This window comes from Chiloscyllium plagiosum, unplaced genomic scaffold (assembly GCF_037043375.1).
Source record: "Chiloscyllium plagiosum isolate Xiang-an unplaced genomic scaffold, Cpla_swu_hap1 HiC_scaffold_8, whole genome shotgun sequence".
NCBI classification, from domain to species: domain Eukaryota; kingdom Metazoa; phylum Chordata; class Chondrichthyes; order Orectolobiformes; family Hemiscylliidae; genus Chiloscyllium; species Chiloscyllium plagiosum.
Window position 1 is genome coordinate 65,861,914 of NW_028270146.1, and position 20,515 is coordinate 65,882,428.

The 20,515-nt window shown below is 41.7% G+C and overlaps 1 protein-coding gene across 5 annotated transcripts in view; it reads left to right on the forward strand.

Moving 5' to 3' along the window:
• Window positions 1-20,515, forward strand: part of gemin2 (gem (nuclear organelle) associated protein 2) — a 41,748-nt gene that overhangs the window by 6,483 nt on the left and 14,750 nt on the right. For 4 of the 5 annotated variants that reach the window (XM_043697799.2, XM_043697800.2, XM_043697801.2 and 1 more), the window contains 2 exons: window positions 9,031-9,150; window positions 12,941-12,985. In XM_043697799.2, coding sequence (XP_043553734.1) covers window positions 9,031-9,150; window positions 12,941-12,985 — 165 coding nt within the window. The remainder of the gene's footprint in view (window positions 1-9,030; window positions 9,151-12,940; window positions 12,986-20,515) is intronic. The other variant, XM_043697807.2, reaches the window with a different exon arrangement.

The window sequence follows — 20,515 nt, forward strand, 5'->3', positions numbered from 1 at the left end:
ACCTGTGTACCTTCCCACCATCAAAATCACCATGAGTTTTCTTTGCTTTTCTCTTAAACTAGCAACCACCACCAGTAAAAATACCCAAGTATTCAATTATGTATCTAACTGAGGATTTACAAGCAAAATTCATTGTGGGCAAAGGAACCATCAAATGTGAGGGGTTGGGAAGCTACAGCAACTTACTTTTTTTAAATCCACCTGTTCAGACATGTTATGACACATATCTGGGGCAGGTGGAACTTCAACCCAGGCCTCCTGGCTCAGAGTTAGGGTCTCTACCACTTCACCTCAAGAGGCCCTCTTCAGCAACTTCTTAACTTTTTGAAAGTATTTTATTTAATATACTTTCTAAACAGCCTGTTCAGAGATGTTATGACATACCTCTGAAGCAGGTGGAAGGCGAACCCAAATCTCCTGGTACCACTGCGCTACAAGCGGTCCCTGCAGCAGATTTTTTTTAAAAATTGATTAATTTCCACAAACTCAGCCTAAATGAATGTGTTGAGTTTGTGGCATTTTTATCCATTCAGGAAACAAGAACTGAGGCATGTCTGACCCAGGGATGGGGGCTGTGTTGTACTGGCGCTTGGTCTGCAATGTGGCCAGGGCACAGATCAGATCATAAACACAGAAAAGGAAGGTTCCCTACAGAAGATGCTACCCACTAAGAGTTTTCAAAGATAAATTATCCTACTTTCACCAGACTTATCACATGCTTTTGCCAGGTTTTGTGTTCCAATGCTGCACTATCCCAGTAACTGAAGTATTTCTGGTTGAAGAATTAAGATTTTAGTGGGGGAAACAGCTTTGCATTACACTTATCAACAGCCTGGCTGTTGAGGGACCTGGCTTTGGACTCTCCAGCTCAGGCTTGATAGTCTTGACTGGTTAAGAGGCAGGAGTAAGAACATTGCCAGAATGGTAGTGCTGCAAGGAGGACTTGCACAGTTGCACTTTCTGGTGAGCTGCTGTGTGAGCCACCCTTTCCCCATGATTTGGCAGTTTGTCCATTAACTCACCACTGCTCTGCACTTGCTTCAGACCTATGTGCAAGCCTAGTGCCTGTAATTGTGTGATCGAGGGAAAGTGCTTCTGAATTGCTGGTGTAGGCTTTCTTTCCCTTTCCTCCTGGCTATTCAGGCTGGCCAGGAGGCAGATCCTTTGTATCTGAAAGCATAAAATATATAAACGGGCAGAGGATGGGGATCTTGAGGAATGAGGTGGGAGGAAATCCAGACATCAAGATCACCCCACTGGTGGGTTTCAGTTTAAAAGATCTGAGGAGAACAAAGAGTAGAGAGTTGAGAAGGGATGTAAGGCTTTAACCTGACATCATCTCAATGTTCTTGATGGCATTGGATGCCACAGATGCTGTTGCTACTGGCCCTGAGTGGTTGAATAGAGTGAATCCCACCCTCCCCTCCACTGAGTCACTTGTGCTACATCCTGTGATAGACTTGTTCAGCATAAGAGGGCAGAAGGTCAGTGATTGTCAGACACTGGTCATTTACGAACAAAACCTGATTAACTGCAGCTGTCTGAAACACTGAGATTAGAATAGGAGACTGGCATGATTGCAAAGTGTATAGTTGAGTTCTTATATGTGAACATTAGGTATGATTTCTGAACGTTAAGTGTGGCTGGGTGAGTGATGGGGGTATCATACAGTGGCATCTCAATAACCAGGTGGCTTCGTGGAGATGAGAAGTAATGTGAAGGTACACTCACTGTGCAGGAGCACTTGAATGAGGCCTTGAAACTGCTTTCTGTCAGGCCCTCATGGCCAGACTCTAAGCACTAAACACACTTTCCCTTTTCCACCTGCTCCCACATCCTCCAAGAACATGATTTGGGAGTCTCATCTCCCTTAGTTGGTGCTGTATTTTCCTTCATCCTGAATGTACCTGTTTTCAGTTTCTTTCAGACTTGTGTTGCAGTGCAGCTTCGCTTCAAGAGAGACACTGCTTTGAAGAGCTAGAACGTATGCTAGCTATGTATGCAGTTAGATCGCCCAATACTCAGCAGCCATCCAGTAATGAAGACTACAATAGATTACACGGCTCACTCTTGGCAACGAGGAGGCAGCAAAAGTTTGCTTGCTACCAATGTCTAATGAAATTGTTGAGAGCAGATATGGAATCATGAGCATTTTTCCCAGTTAATGACTCTGACAAATCTGAACCCTTTACTAGGAACATGTAAATCACTGTTTAGAACAAAGAAAATTTACATCCCAGGAACAGGCCCTCCGGCCTCCAAGCTTGTGCCGGTCCAAATCCACTATCTAAATCTATCGCCCAATTCCTAAAGATCTGTATCCCTCTGCTCCCCATCTAGTCATGGACTTCAGATAAAAACCAAAATACAAAAGAAAAGTTACACTGGATTCAATGTTAACTCTGTTTCCCTCTCCACAGAGTTTCTTCAGTACTTTGTTTTGTGGTGCCTTTGATACATTTTTTTTTTCATAATTCAAACCGTTCCTTAAATGAGTCATTCACATGGGTAGTTTTGGGAATCAGCTGGTTAATCAGCACATCTCAGCCGTATATGGGTCCAAAGTTTAATCTTCTAAATGTATACTGAATTATTTGATTTACGATCGGACCGGAGGAGGACAGTTGAGTTACGGCTACCGATTCTAATCAAAGGTTGTTATCTCCTTTCTAAAGACTTTCCACTTTCCAGCCGTCCCTTTACCTGCAAACATCTGCCCCCAATCAGCTTTTGAAAGTTCTTGCCTAATACTGTCAAAATTGGCCTTTCTCCAATTTAGAACTTCAACTTTTAGATCTGGTCTATCCTTTTTTCATCACTATTTTAAAATTAATAGAATTATGGTCGCTGGCCCTAAAGTGCTCCCCCACTGACACCTCAGTCACCTGCACTGCCTTATTTCCCAAGAGTAGGTCAAGTTTTGCACCTTCTCTCATAGGTACAGCCACATACTGAATCAGAAAATTTTCTCGTACACACTTCACAAATTCCTCTCCATCTAAACCCTTAACATTATGGCAGTCCCTGTCGATGTTTGGAAAGTTAAAATCCCCTACCATAACCACCTTATTATTCTTGCAGATAGCTGAGAGAAAGTATATTCCTGTCAGGGTGAAAAGAAAGGCTGGTAGGTATAGGGAATGCTGGATGACTAAAGAAATTGAGGGTTTGGTTAAGAAAAAGAAGGAAGCATATGTCAGGTATAGACAGGATAGATCGAGTGAATCCTTTAGAAGAATATAAAGGAAGTAGGAGTGTACTTAAGAGGAAAATCAGGAGAGCAAAAAAGGGACATGAAATAGCTTTGGATTCTCCTTAATTCTATTTGCCAAAGGGTTTTTACAAATAATTTAAGGACTAAAGGGTAACTAGGGAGAGAATTGGGTCCCTCAAAGATCAGCTAGGCGGCCTTTTATTTTGCATCAATATTCTCTGTGGAAGAGAACATGGATGATATAGAATGTAGAGAAATAGATGGTGACTTCTTGAAAAATGCCCATATTACAGGGGAGGAAGTGATGGATGTCTTGAAATGCATAAAGGTGGATAAATCCCCAGGGTCTGATCAGGTGTACCCTAGAACTCTGTGGGAAGCTAGAGAAGTGATTGCTGGGCCACTTGCTGAGAGATTTGTATAATCGATAGTCACAGGTGAGGTGCCGGAAGACTGGAGGTTGGCTAATGTGGTGCCACTGTTTAAGAAGGGTAGTAAGGACAAGCCAGGGAACTATAGACCAGTGAGCCTGACTTCAGTGGTGGGCAGGTTGTTGGTGGGAATCCTGAGGGATGGGATGTACATGTATTTGGAAAGGCAAGGACTGATTAAGGATCGTTAATGTGGCTTTGTGCATGGGAAATCATGTCTCGCAAACTTGATTGAGTTTTTTGAAGAAGTAACAAAGCGGTTTGATGAGGGCAGAGCAGTAGATGTGATCTATATGGACTTCAGTAAGGTTCCCCATGGGAAACTGCTTAGCAAGGCTAGAGCTCACAGAATACAGGGAGAACTAGCCATTTTGATACAGAACTGGCTCAAAGGTAGAAGACAGAGGGTGGTGGTGAAGAGTTGTTTTTCAGACTGGAGGCCTGTGACCAGTGGTGTGCCACAAAGATCGGTGCTGGGTCCACTACTTTTTGTCATTTATATAAATGATTTGGATGTGAGCATAAGAGGTACGGTTAGTAAGTTTGCAGATGACACCAAAATTGGAGGTGTAGTGGACAGTGAAGAAGGTTACCTCAGATTACAACAGGATCTTGATCAGATGGGCCAATGGGCTGAGATGTGGCAGATGGAGTTTAATTCAGATAAATGTGAAGTGCTGCATTTTGGGAAAGCAAATCTTAGCAGGACTTACACACTTAATGGTAAGGTCCTAGGGAGTGTTGCTGAATAAAGAGACCTTGGAGTGCAGGTTCATAGCTGCTTGAAAGTGGAGTCGCAGGTAGATAGGATAGTGAAGAAGGCGTTTGGCATGCTTTCGTTTATTGGTCAGTATTGAGTACAGGAATTGGGAGGTCATGTTGCGGCTGGACAGGACATTGGTTAGACCACTAGTTGGAATATTACGTGCAATTCTGATCTCCTTCATATTGGGAAGATCTTGTGAAACTTGAAAGGGTTCAGAAAAGATTTACAAGGATATTGACAGGTTTGGAGGATTTGAGCTATAGAGAGAGGCTGAACAGGCTGGGACTGTTTTCCCTGGAGTGTGGGAGGCTGAGGGGTGATCTTATAGAAGTATACAAAATTATGAGGGAAATGGATAGGATAAATTGACAAAGTCTTTTGCCTGGGGTGGGGGTTTAGGGTGAGAGTGGAAAGATATAAAAGTGACCTAAGGGTAACATTTTCACACAGAGGGTGGTAAGTGTATGGAATGAGCTGCCAGAGGAAGTGGTGGAGGCTGGTACAATTGCAACATTTAAAAGGCATTTGGATGGGTATATGAATAGGAAGGGTTTGGAGGGATATGAGCCGGGTGCTGGCAGGTGGGACTAGATTGGGTTGGGAAATCTGGTTGGCATGGATGAGTTGGACCGAAGGGTCTGTTTCCATGCTGTACATCTCTATGACTCTGACTTCTGAGTGACAGAGCACAGATGACAGATATTGGATTTGGCTGTAATGTGCTGCACTATTGAATAACCTGCCTACTCACTGACCAGTTTCCAGGATTGCATGTAAAGAACATTCACTTGGGTGAAGTACTGGAGGCTGACTGTCACCCATACAACTTCAGCAGGGAGTCAACATCTTCAGGAAGACAGGGGAGCAATGTTATTATTATATAGTGTACTAAGCTGAAGCAAGTCCAGAATTAGTGGTTAATTAGACACACAGACCAGAACTTTAAACAAGTGAGCTTTATTCAGTCACATCACCACTGCTGCCTCTCAGCACCAAGCACAGTGGAAGACATGAGTAATATCCCAACAATTAAAGGGAGTCAGGGGGCTGAGTTGAGTATGGTTGCCATTACAAAAGAGAAAGTGCTAGAAAAGCTAAAAGGTCTTAAAATTGATAAATCTCCTGGCCCTGATGGGTTACATCCTAGAGTTCTGAGAGAGGTGGCTGAGGAAATAGCGGCGGCATTGGTTGAGATCTTTCAAAAGTCACTGAAGTCAGGGAAAGTCCCGGATGATTGGAAGATCGCTGTTGTAACCCCCTTGTTCAAGAAAGGATCAAGGCAAAAGATGGAAAATTATAGGCCAATTAGCCTAACCTCGGTTGTTGGTAAAATTCTAGAATCCATCATTAAGGATAAGGTTTCTAAATTCTTGGAAGAGCAGGGTCGGATTAGAACAAGTCAACATGGATTTAGTAAGGGGAGGTCGTGCCTGACAAACCTGTTGGAGTTCTTTGAAGAGATGACAAGTAGGTTAGACTGAGGAAACCCAGTGGATGTGGTCTACCTAGACTTCCAAAAGGCCTTTGATAAGGTTCCACATGGGAGGCTGCTGAGCAAGGTGAGGGTATTCGAGGTGAGCTACTGGTATGGATTGAGGATTGGCTGTCTGACAGAAGGCAGAGAGTTGGGATAAAAGGTTCTTTTTCGGAATGGCAGCCAGTGACAAGCGGTGTCCCGCAGGGTTCAGTGTTGGGGCCGCAGATATATTAATGATCTGGATGAAGGGACTGGGGGCATTCTAGCGAAGTTTGCCAATGATACAAAGTTAGGTGGACAAGGAGGTAGTACTGAGGAAGTGGGGAGGCTGCAGAAGGATCTAGACAGTTTGGAGGAGTGGTCCAGGAAATGGCTGATGGAATTCAATGTGAGCAAATGCGAGGTCTTGCACTTCGGAAAAAAGAATAGAAGCATGGATTACTTTCTAAACGGTGAGAAAATTCGTAAAGCCAAAGTACAATGGGATCTGGGAGTGCTAGTTGAGGATTCTCTAAAGGTAAACACGCAGGTTGAGTCCGTGATTAAGAAAGCGAATGCAATGTTGTCAATTATCTCGAGGGTTGGAATATAAAAGCAGCGATGTGCTACTGAGACTTTATAAAGCTCTGGTTAGGCCCCATTTGGAGTACTGTGTCCAGTTTTGGTCCCCACACCTCAGGAAGGACATACTGGCACTGGAGCGTGTCCAGCGGAGATTCACACGAATGATCCCTGGAATGCTTGGTCTAACATATGAGGAATGGCTGAGGATCCTGGGATTGTATTCATTGGAGTTTAGAAGATTAAGGGGAGATCTAATAGAAACTTACAAGATAATACATGGCTTGGAGAGGGTGGACGCTAGGAAATTGTTTCCGCTAGGCGAGGAGACTAGGACCTGTGGAAACAGCCTTAGAATTAGAGGGGGTAAATTCAGAACAGAAATGCGGAGACATTTCTTCAGCCAGAGAGTGGTGGGCCTGTGGAATTCATTGCCACAGAGTGCAGTGGAGGATGGGATGCCAAATGTCTTCAAGGCAGAAATTGATAAATTCTTGATGTCACAAGGAATTAAGGGCTACGGGGAGAATGCGGGTAAGTGGAGTTGAAATGCCCATCAGCCATGATTGAATGGCGGAGTGGACTCGATGGGCCGAATGGCCTTCCTTCCGCTCCTATGTCTTATGGTCTTATCGACTCGGGTTCAATTCCAACCTCTGCCGACTGCGTCTGTGTGGAGTTTGCACATTCTCCCTGTGTCTGCGTGGGTTTCCTCCGGGTGCTCCAGTTTCCTCCCAAAATCCAAAAATGTGCAGCTTAGGTGAATTGGCCATGCTAAATTGCCCATAGTGTTCAGGGATGTGTAGGTTAAGCACATTCGTCAGGGGTAAATGTGGGGTAGGGGAGTTGGTCTGGGTGGGTTGCTCTTTGGAGGGTCGGTGTGGACTTGTTGGGCCAAATGGCCTGTTTCCATACTGTAGGCATTCTATGATTCTATGTTTTTAAGGGCAACAATCAACATAATACTAACAATATCTTCTCACTTTCAGTTCAGTCCTCTTCAATGTTGAACTCATTCCTTGCCTTGTATCCTAAAGGATGGAGTTATTCCTGATTAATATATTTTAAAGCAATAGCACCTTGCTTCAGACACCCTGATATCTTGCCTATCTTTAAAATTTGTGTTGTCCTTCCAAAGCTTTCACAAATCTGTCATATACTCTTCCCTGTCTTACTTTGGTACAATGATTAGTAGGTGAATGTAGATTTTTTTTTTCCCTGCAGCTAGCATAATTCTGACACTTGTTACTTTGTTACATTTAACCAATCTATACATGACACAAATTGCTAACTGCATCTTTTGGTTACAAAGGAAAAACATTCAGCAATATCTTGCTGCCATCTAGTGATAAACCATAATAGTCACTCACTCAGAAACATATATCTTACAAACAGTGCACACCATCACCATCCATGTGTATGCCCTATCCTACCAACAGAGCAGACCCATGGAAGGAAGAGGATTGTGGTTATTAAGAGTCCATCATTTCTGTCCCAGGACATCATTGCAGGATTTCTTAGTGGAGTGTCATAGATCCAGTCATCTTGAGCTGCTTCATCAATGACTTTCCTCCATCATTACATCAGAAACATGAATATTAGAATTTTCACTGTGGAATCTTCAATCTTCCGCACCATTCCTGATTCTTCATACTGAAACATTTGTGTCTACGTGCAGGAAGACCTGGAGAACCTCTGGGTCTGGGCCGATAAGTGAAAGTAACACTTGCACCATGCAAATGCTGTGCATTTCCATCTCTAATTAGACACAATCTAATCATTTCTTTCTGAGGTTCAGTGGCGGTATCATTATTTAATCTTGCATGATCAATATTCTAGGGAGCACCATTGACCAAGAATCAAACTGAATTAGACATACAAATTCTGTGACTTCAAGGGCAGGTTGGAGACTGAATTCTGAAGCGAGTAACTCTTCTCCTGACTCCACAAAGCCTGCCTACCATCTACAGGGCGCACATGATTAGCATGATGGAATACTCTCCACTTGCCTGGATGGGTGCAACAACAATGGAAATTTGACACCAACAAGGACAAAGCACATTCATTGTTTGGCACCACATCCATTAGTAAACATTGAGTGACAGCAGTAGCTATCATTTATAGTACCCACATCTGTAATTGAACAATCACTCCTGTGACATCCATCTCTTTAAATTATATGGGCTGTAGATGCATAGGATCATGACCACCTACAAGTTCTGTATACCACACACCATTTTAGCTGGGATTATATCACTGTTCCTTCACTGTTGCTGGGTAAGAATTCTGGAACTCGGTTCCTAACAACACTGCACGTAAAGGACGTATAAAGTTCAAGAAGGCAGCACACCACCACCACCTCCAGGGGAACCAGGGATGGGCAATAAATATTGGCCTAACCAGTGATGTCCACATCCCATGAACTAATATCTAACATAAAGATGAATGGCTTCTTTCATGTAGCATTCTCAATGTGTTTTAAAGATTGAAATATAATTTTTATTTAACCAGATAGTGTTTCCTTGAAGACAATGAAACTTTTTTTTTCCTGAATTAATTGAAATTCCTATTAACTTCACAGCCAGCACCTGACGATGAAGAAGGATGGAAGAAGTTCTGTCTTGGAGAAAAATTATACTGTGATTCATCTGTATCACCAAACACTAATGAGATTGATAGCCCAGGCATTGACTATGTGCAGGTAATTATTTTCATGTAAATAGCACAATTTGAAATCAACTGCCTCCACGCATTGGGGATTAGTGTCAAAAAAAAACCTTTGTGTTATGCTAAAGAAATTATTTTATAACTGGAATTGATGAAAATAATGAAAATGTAGTTATTTTGTGCACTGCTCTTGGTTTCATTTGAACCCTTTCTGTTAGAAGTGTTATGCAGTCATATCAACTTGTTGCAGGTTTGCTAGTTTATTTATGTCTATTAATAGTTTTGACAGTGTTCGTGTTCTATTTGTCAAGCATAGGAATATATTACTATGCAAATTTATGTGTATTTTGCTGTTCAGGACAGAATATTGACCTGAAGATCATCAAAACAAAATCCAGATTAAATTTATCACTATCCTTAGAAATAATTCATTTAAGTGAGGTGCCTTGAAAAATGTGATCATTTGCTCTGTAACTGTAACTTTTTATCTCTACCGTATGTCACCATAATAGCCAGTGGTATTTAAATATGAAATAACAATTAGCTGATGCAGTTGGTTGCAAATGGGTCTTAGGATAGTAAAGTAGACTGGAGTATTGGAAGGCATGCTACTGAAGCTTTGGTGAATTAATGAACATCTGGCATCAGTAACATTTGAGCCTTTCAGCAAATATAAATTACTAGTGCCAGCTGCTGATGTATTTGTTTCATGGCTGCAAGAGAAAAATGCATATCAAAAGTCGAAGAGTAACACTTGGATGCTCTTCATATGTGGTGCATGTCCAGCATACCCTGCCAATATAGTAGTAGGTCTATTGTGAAATGACCCTCATCCAAATTTGGCACTCACAAGACACAGTACTCATTCATCAAAACAAGTGCAGATGCTTTCACATTCAGCGTGTGGGTCTGGAACATTTGTTATGACTGATGTTAAGTATGAGTACTGAAAGGAGTCAGGAAAATGTGACTTGCAAAGGAAACAACAGAAAGCTGTGTGTGCCATAGTAAAAGGCAGCAATTTAAGCTGCAAAATACCTACTTGCGGCAATAGTTTGTAAAACATGAATGTAAATTATATATTTGAGTATAATAGAAATTACTTAAGAAACTCAGTTGTACAAATCTCTTTCCTCACAGGTCATTTTTTTTCAACAAGGGTGGAGAGTAGGTAGGGATATGTATGAGGAATTAAATCCCCTAAACATACATCAGTTTGGGTTGGGAAACCAATGTACAGCTGTTGGTTAAGTAATATAAATATGCGAAAAAGTAACTGCAGCTTTAACCAAACACATTAGTTTGACAGCCAACATATCTATTTCCCCAGCTGTCAGTAACCCTCCAAGGCCAGTCAGGTGAGACTAGGAAGCATTTGGTCAGTGAAATGAAAAAGCTCAAGCCATGGCCAGGTGTTAGCCTACTCATAACAGTCCTTTCTCAGAGAGTGCTTTCATTGCTGGACAAATAATTCACAACTTCTTGAAAGTCATTTTAACTTAATGACAGTGCAATTTATCGGCGAACATCCCCACTTCTGACCTTGTGATGGAGGGACTGTGTTCAGCACCATTTGCAACTCCTCAGATACCAAAGCAGTCCATGTTTAAATGGACAAGTGAAAGACCTGGACAATATCCAGACTTGGGTTGACAAGTGGCAAGTAGCATTTGCGTCACACAAATGCCAGGCAATGACCATCTGCAATAAGAGACAATTTAATCACTGCCCTTGACGACATTGTGGTGTTACCATCACTGAATCTCCCAGTATCAACATTGTTGGGCTTACCATTGACCAAAACTCAACTGGACTCATATACACACTGGCTACAAGAGCAGGTCAGAGGCTAGGAATATTGTAGTGAGTCATGTCCTGATTCCCCAAAGCCTGTCCACCATCTAGAAGCCACGAGTCAGGAGTGTGATGGAATACTCCCCACTTGCCTGGATAAGTGCAGCTCCAACAACACCCAAGGAACCTGACACCATCCAGGACACAGCAGCCTGCTTGATTTATACCACATCCACAAACTCCCACCACCACCAATACTCAATGGCAGCAGTACATACTATCCACAAGATACACTACAAAGGTTCACCAAAGATCCTTGGACAGCACCTTCCAAATCCATGACCACTTCCATCTAGAAGGACAAGGGCAGCAGAAATATAGTATCACCACCTCCTGCAAGTTGCCTCCAAGCCACTCACCATCCTGACTTGAAAAAACATCGGTGCTCCTTTACTGTCACTGGGTCAAAATCCTGGTATTCCCTCCCTCACAGTATTGTAAGTCAGCCTACAGCATGTGGATTGCAACAGTTCAAGAAGCCAACTCACCATCACCTTCTCAAGGGCAACTAAGGACAGGCAATAAATACTGACCAGTCAATGATGCCCATGTCCCACGAGTTAATTTAGGAAAAAAAAACCTGTCTTGCACTTCACTTCCTTTCAGCTGCATTTTCCTGCTATTAGGCTTTACCACAGCATGGCTCTACCTTGCAGTCTGGTAAAAATCAAAAGAAACCCCACCAACACCATCTGCATTCTCAGCAACATGCTGTACAGAGAGGATGGCTGCACGGATCTATACCAAGAAAGCAAGGACTAGAACACAGTATACAGGCAGAGAATTAATCCTTTGACATATGTAATCACCAGAGTCTCAAGTGATTGAGGCATTCACAGTAGGCTGCTGCTGACACTTAGACTTTTGGAACAAAATCTTGTTCCACATGGAGCAGATGGGCACATATTGCCAGCAGCTGTCAAGGTGCCTATCACCAGAAGGCCACAATCAATTGCACCATGCCATCCCTTGTAAGTCTGTACATATTCCTAAAGTAGAATTGAGTATTAGTTTGTGTCTAGGAGGAATAGATATTTTGTGGAAAGTTCCTGTGAGGCATCAGTGTAAGAGGCAAATAGAATGTATGTAAATGAAACACGAATGAGTAGAGCTGCACCTTGGAGGGCATCTCCTTTCTCTTGCTGAGCACTCTTCAGGACAATGTTGGCAAAGTCAAGAATGTAGGTTTGACACCTAAAGTTGTTAAACAATCCTCTTTCCTAAGATTCTGGAACTAATTGGTGCACTGTCTGCAAATGTGTCTGTAACTGCAGTGACCATATTTCCCCTCCTGAATAATTTGGTTTCTGTTATGCACACCTCCTCATCTGGAGAAGCTGTTCACTTCCTCCCATTTGCAGGCAAGATCACCTTGCTGTAAAGCTTTGAAGCTCACAGCAGAAACCCCAAGTTAAAAAAAAAACCTTCTCCTATCCCATTTTCTGTTGCTGCAGCTTCAAAAACCAACTTATAGTTAAGCTATTCTGACCCGCCTTGGCACCTTATTAAGTAAATATCTTTCCTTTGACAGATCCAGTTTGTCAGCCTGCCTGTCCTATCCTCTGATTAGCTGGAGGGCCCAGAGAGGGACATGCTGATGTTATGGCTAGGTTGAAGAGATACAGCTAAGCCTGCTACAGAATGTAATGCATTCCCAAACCCAGTGCAGGTTCCTCACTGTCTAGTCAGCAACCATCATTTTAAAAATATAGTCCCAATGTGATTTTGTGTAGCTTCTTTAGTTCATCTGCTGGGGCCTAACTGGGAATCTCTGAAATCCTTATGTTGTGATTGTCAACTTTATAAGTAACATGTATGGTAAGATGTAATTGGTGTGAGCATCTGTCATGCTTTTGTTCTGCATGCTCGTACAGTACTTTTGGAGTGTGCCATTGGTATTATTTAGATTTTTTGTTTTTTCAGTTAATGTGATAAGTTTAAATTAGTACAAGTGGTTGATTATTTTACAGGTGGGATTTCCTCCCTTGTTGAGCATTGTCAGCAGAATGAGTCAGGTATGTGTAGATTTGACATTTTGGCTTTTTAGCAGTGTTCAAATGCCGACCTTATAAGAAATTTCAGTATAAAGACTTAAGGTTTCAACTACAATCTCAAGTAATACAATCTTAAAATGTGAAGTATTTCTGAGATACAAGTATATTCTAACCTAAAAGGTTTCTAAACCAAGCAATAAATGAACTCTAACCTCTGAATTTGTACATATTAAAATATCTTGTGATCTTGCAACAATAGTACTACAGCTTAAGGTATTGCATGTTTTAAATAAAACCTAATTCTTTACAAGAGTAATTTATATAAAGAACATTGTGGGAAACTCACAAGCAAAATGATCAGAACACACAGGTTGCACAACAGATGTCCAGCTTTATTATGGGTGCAAAATAATTTTAAAATGTAGAATGCTTCCAAGCTAATTTGACAAACTTCAGTTAATTAAATTCAACCTTGCTCTCAAATGACCTGACTTGAAAGGACACAATGATACCTTACCAAAGTAATATTTGCTGCCTTACAAAATTTAATAAACATGTGAGTGTTTTATTATAAATCATCCAGACCCAGGCTTGCTGTGTTCAGATTTGCCCCTTGTATTTGACTATAAGATCACACGTGAGGATATCACAGGGAAGTGGGAGAAATTGAGATTGGGATGGTATCAGCTGGTTGTTGCGAGTTTATGGAGGAAAGTCAGGAAGCATTTCTCCCTCAAGCCATGTTGGAAAAGCACTTGATCTCTTGGATCCAGCAGAGTTCCTGGAAACCCTTGCTGAAGGTGTTGCATCCAGCTAGCTGAGGAATGATGTCTCATTTATTATGATTCCTAACCCAATATCAGCCAACAATCAGAAATTGATGCATTTGTAGCTGGTTACAGTCCCTTTTGAACAAATGAATTACTCTCCTGCTTTTTCTGAGATGTGCATTAAAATTATCCTGAAGGAATAATGATGTATAACCTCAAGGGAAAGATATTGAAAAGCAAAGGTAAACAGACACACCTGGAGATTTAATTACATCAACTTCTGAAAGTTTACCTGGAGGCAGAGTATCTTTTTCAGTTTTTTTTAAGATAATGAGTACAAGAATGAAGAAGTAATGCTGAATTTTTATTTGTTATTAGTAAACTTGTTTTTGTATTCATGTGTATCTAAATTGAATAGAATATTAAAGCCATAGAAAGCTTAGTGCAGATGCATCATAATGATGGCGAGGAACTAAAAGAAAAGTTGTTTCAAAGAGAAACTTAAGATACTGGATGTTTTTAACTAGAGCAGAAAGTATTAAGAGGGTATTTTAATTGCAGTTTTAAAACTATCAAGGATTTTGATTGGGTGGTTACTGCAAAACTGTTTGCTCTATTTGAGGGTGAAGAACAAAAGGTTATCAATTTTGAAAATTGACTGGCAGGTTGAGAATTTCTTCACACAGTGAAATTAAAGAACTTTAGCTTATTTCCATTAGTGTGTGGCTGATTGGGGCAGGCATTATTGCTTTTCAAGAAGTCTGATGTCACCTATAGACATAGTACTTCCAAATTACTGTTGGATAGGGAGATCCAAAATTTCAGCCCATCATCAATGAACAAATGATGATATTTATAGTTACTCAAATTAGCTAGATTTGAGACACACTGAACTGTTTCCAAATCATGGTGTATGACAGAGGAAACCTTGCATGTGGTAGTGTTCCCATGCCGCTACCACTCTTGTTCTTGCTGATAGAAGTTGAATTGGGAGCTTCTGTAGAAAAAACATTTGGCAAGTTGAAAGTGCACCATGTAAATGGAACATTGGAGTTATGTTGTATTAGAGGTGCATAGAGTGCTGATTGTGTAAACTATTTGTCCTTAATGCTGTCAAAATTCTTGTGTAGTTGAAGTTGCACTCACAAATAGTAGAAATTAAAGTTTCACTCCTGACTTGTGCATTGTAGATGTTTTTCATACTTAGAGATTTAGTTGAGTCACCTGTTTCAGAATTCCCTATTACTGTAATGATCATTTTGTGGCTGGTCTTGTTAGGTTTCTGGTGATAACCCCAAGATACTCCTTGTGGGATGTTTGATTATGTTGTCTTGAAGTGAATGGAGAGGTGTTGACATTGTCTCTTCTTGGAGTTGATTATTCTCTAGCCCTATTGACGCATGAATGTTTCTTGCCACTCAGCAGCAAACATGATACAGAGTCATAGAGATGTAGAACATGGAAACAGACACTTCACTCAACTGTCAATGCCAACCAAATATCCCAACCAAAATCTAGTCCCACCTGCCAGCACCTGGCCCCATTCTGCCAAACCCTTGCTATTCATATACCCATCTAGATGCCTTTTAAAGTTGCAATTGTACTAGCCTCCACCACTTCCTCTAGCAGCTCATTCCATACATATACCATCCACTGCGTGAAAAAGTTGCCCCTTAAGTCTCTTTTATATCTTTCCCCTTTTACCCTAAACCTATGCCTTCTAGTTATAGACTCACCCACCCCTTTGTCTATTTGTCTATCCATGCCCCTCGTGATTTTCTAAAAATCTATAAGGTCACCCCTCAGCCTCCGATGCTCCAGGGAAAATAGGCCCAGCCTATTCAACCTCTCTCTAGAGCTCAAATCCTCCAACCCTGACAACATTCTTGTAGATCTTTTCTGAACCCTTTCAAGTTTCACAGCATCCTTCTGATAGGAAGGAGACCAGAATTGCGCACAATATTCCAAAAGTGGCCTAACCAATGTCCTGTACAGCCGCAACATGACCTCCAACTCCTGTACTCCATACTCTGACCAATAAAGGAAAGGATACCAAACGCCGCCTTCACGATCCTATCAAACTGTGACTCCACATTCAAGGAGCTTTGAACCTGCACTCCAAGATCTCTTTGTTCAGCAACACTCTCTAGGACCATACCATTAAGTGTATAAGTCCTGCTAAGATTTGTTTTCCCAAAATGCAGCACCTTGCATTTATCTAAATTAAGCTCGATCTGCCTATTGGCCCATCTGATCAAGATCCTGTTGTAATGAGGTAACCTTCTTTGCTGTCCACTACACCTCCAATTTTGGTGTCATTTGCAAACTTACTAACTATACCTCTTATGCTCGCACCCAAATCAATTATGTAAATGATAAAAAGTAGAGGACCCAGCACCGATCCTTGTGGCACTCCACTGGTCACAGGCCTCCAGTCTGAGAAACAACCCTCCACCACCACCACCCTCTGTCTTCTACCTTTGAGCCAGTTCTGTATCCAATGGCTAGTTCTCCCTGTATTCCATGAGATCTAACCTTGCTAATCACTCTCCCATGGGGAACCTTGTCGAACACCTTACTGAAGTCCATATAGATTATGTCCACCACTCTGCCCTCATCAATCCTCTTTGTTACTTCTTGAAAAACTCAAGAGACATGATTTCCCATGCACAATGGAATACTGATTATGCCTAATCAGTCCTTGCCTTTCCAAACACATGTACATGCTGTCCCTCAGGATTCCCTCCAACAACCTGCCCACCACCAACTTCAGGCTCACTGGTCTATAGTTCCCTGGCTTGTCTGTACCATCTTTCTTAAATAGTGGCACCACGTTAGCCAAACTCCAGTCTTCTGGCATCTCACCTACGACTATCGATGATACAAATATCTCATCACTTCCCTAGCTTCCCACAGAGTTCTAGGTAACACCTGATCAGGTCCTTGGGGATTTATCTACTTTTATACATTTCAAGACATCCAGCACTTCCTCTTCTGTAATATGGACATTTTTTTTCAAGATGTCACGATCTATTTCTACACATTCTATATCTTCCATGTCCTTTTCCAAAGTAAACACTGTTGCAAAATACTGGTTTAGTATCTCCCCCATCTCCTGCAGCTCCACGCAAAGGCTGTCTTGCTGATTTTTGAGGGGCCCTATTCTCTCCCTAGTTACACTTTTGTCCTTATTGTATTTGTAAAAATCCCTTGGGATTCTCCTTAACCCTGTTTGGCAAAGTAGCTAATTTTTGCCCTCCTGAATTCCCTCTTAAGTATACTCCTACTGCCTTTGTACTCTAAGGATTCATTCAATTTATACCTGACATATGCTTCTTTCTTTGTCTTAACCAAACCCTGAATTTCTTTAGTCATCCAGCATTCCCTACACCTATCAGCCTTTCCTTTCACCGTAACAGGAATAAACTGTCTCTGGACTTTCTATCTCCTTTCCAAAGTCTTCCCATTTTCCAATCGTCCCTTTACCTGCAAACATCTGCCCCCAATCAACTTTTGAAAGTTCTTACCAAATACCGTCAAAATTGGCCTTCCTCCAATTTAGAACTTCAACTTTTAGATCTGGTCTATCCTTTTCCATCACTATTTTAAATCTAATAGAATTATGGTCGCTGGCCACAAAGTGCTCCCCCACTGACACCTCAGTCACCTGCCCTGCCTTATTTCCCAACAGTAGGTCAAGTTTTGCACCTTCTCAGTAGGTACATCCACATACTGAATCAGAAAATTTTCTTGTGGGGGATCCAAGATGGCGGCGACCCAGCAAGTCTGAGTCTATAGTGCTCCTCCTAAGACTTGGGTAAAGTGGGTCACCCACCCCCCACCACACTCACCAAATCATTTATAATAGCTGTTTAATTTAATTAGTTGTTTAATATTAAATTTAAACAATCTAATATTCAGTAAAAATGACCAAAGGGAAGGGAGCCCGCAGCTCTCAGCAAGCAGGACCCCCTCCCCCAACCTCTCCAGCTGCAGCTGAGGCGTCCACAGCCGCCCCAGGGGACTTACCTACAGTGACAAGCCTTGTAGAAATGATCTCCAAACTGGATGCGAAGATCGACGCTTTTATCGAAGAATCTCGAAATCGATGGGACTCACTCTCGGCCGCGCTGCAGAAGCACGACTGAGACATCCAGCAAATCGAGCGCCGAGTTGGAGGGGCGGAGTTAAAGGCCGTGACTTCCGAAGCTACAGCGCAATCGGCCGTGGATCAGGTCCGGACTCTCGAACAGTGAGTCCGGACCTTAGAGAATTACATTGATGACCTCGATAATCGAGGTAGTCGAAAAAATATTCGTTTGCTGGGCCTTCCCGAACGGGAAGAGGAAGGCCAGCTTACAGCATTCCTCGAGCAGTGGCTGCCACAGCTTTTAAATCTGGAGGCTGGATCTGGCCAGGTAAGGGTAGAATAGGCCTACCGGGTCGCAATACGTGGGCCTGGCTCAAACCAGAGCCCACGCCCGATTCTGTTCCGGCTGCAGAGCTATAGGGAGAGGCAGATACTCCTAGAAGCTTCTAGAAATCTTGGAAAAGACCCCCAAGCTATGATCTATAAAGGATCCAAGATCATGTTATTCCAGGACTTTTCCCCAGTTCTGGTCCGAAAGAGGAAGGCATTCGACGAGGCGAAGAAGCGTTTAAGGGACTTAAATATTCGGTACTCCTTACGCTACCCAGCGACGCTACGCTTTAACCATGAAGGATCCGTGTATAACTTCGGATCACCAGAAAAGGCTAAGGAATTCTTGGACTCTTAGATAAACAGTAAGAGATAATGGATGTTGGTTTGCCTTTCCCCCCCGCTTTGGTTTATTTTCCCCCCCTTTGTTTTTCTTTTTTCTTACCTTACTTTATATATATATAGGGTTTTGGGGGGTTTGGTTAATGTTGGTGGGGGGAGGTAGTTACCTTATTCTGTTTTACCTCTGTCTTTAGGAGCGGGTTGTTTCTCCCTTGTTATTTTGTATTATTATATTTAATTATTATTTGTTGAGGTTGTAATTTTATAGTTATATGTTTATATATGGTATTAACATTACCAAATATATCCAGGTGTTGGTATGGGTGAGGGTAGGGTGCTCACTGTTAACTCTAGCTTTGTATTATATCTGAATTCTCCTCATTTTATTGAGGAGCGCCTGGGTCAAGGGTGGGGCATTGGTTGGGAGAGGATATGATGGACTTTTGGAGAGGAAGTGACACCCCCTGGGAACAAGGGGGAAAATCTCCACTTAGATATATTTTATATTTTTTTTAGAAATTGTTTTTTATTATACTGTTGTGAGTGTATGAGAGAGCCTTTATTTTTGTAAATTTTATATGCTCTATGCTCGGGATGTTCTGGATAGGGTTTCCCCTCTCGAGGGGTCTCGGATTTGCCCAAATGATTATGGTTGATCAGTCGGTTAAGTGGTGCACCTGGAATGTTAAGGGAGTAATTCGCCAGTCAAGAGGAAGAAAATATTATCAAATCTTAAGAAAGAAAGAGTTGATATAGCTCTCCTACAGGAGACACACCTGTCGGATAAAGAACACTGAAATTACGACAGGGCGGATTTGATCAGGCCTTTTTTTTCTTCTTTTCGCTCAAAACAGGGGAGTTGTTATTCTTGTTCGGAAGAATTTCCCTTTCAAAATCCTAAATCAGATAAAAGACGAATCTGGACGATATATCTTGATTAAAGCCCTCATAAATGGAGAGGAATATGGGATTTTAAATTTGTACTTCCCCCCTGGCACACCCCATTAAATTTATAACGGAAGCCTTTTCAAAATTGATGGCTTTTGGTGCCCGTCATACAATTAAAGTCTCCCCCTATAATTGTATTATGGATCCGGAAATAGATAGGATTCCCAAGAGTACTGCAGGAGTATCTCCCAGATCTAGACAATTGGTGGATCTGAACAAAGAATTAGGATTAGTAGATGTATGGAGATGTCTTCATCCACAGGGCAGAGATTTTTCTTTCTACTCCAATCCACATAAATGTCATACCAGAATTTATGTTTTTTGCCCCCTCGATTTTTTTAAATTCCATATCATCCTGTAAAATAGGTAGTATAGCAATTTCCGATCACGCTGCTGTATATATGGAAACTAAGACGAGGAACAATGGGACATCTCCCCTGGCATTGCCGTATGGACCCCTTCCTAATGAAAGATAGTAAATTTGTAAAGGACTTCTCAAGAATTTAAAACTTTTTTAGAAATTAATTCAGGTACGGCTAGCAACCCATCAATGATGTGAGAGACCATCAAAGCTTACATGCGAGGTTTGATCATCTCCTACTCAGCAACCCAGAAAAAATTGAAGGGAGAACAACAGCGTCTGCTTGAAGCTCGCTTAAAAGCAGCTGAAACAGCATACACTGATAGACCTTCTGTTATTAAATTGCAAAGGATTACGGCTCTTAGGAGAGCTCTAAACACTACGCTTACTCAAACGGCTAAGAGGGAAATATTATTTGCAAAACAAAGGTTATATGAATATGGTGACAAACCGGTAGATACTTAGCATTTCTTGCAAAAAAAAGAGGCCCCTCAGACTATTACGTCTATCAAGGAAAGTACGGGTATTTTGACTCATGATCATAAAAAGATTAATGCGATCTTTAGAGAATTTTATTCTGAGTTATATAAATCGCAGGATTGTGAAGATAGGACTAGGAGGATGCAGTCATTTTTTAAAAATTTGACCTTTCCAGGCCTAACTCCAGAACAGGTATCGGTCCTAAATGCTTCTCTAACAGTCCAAGAAAT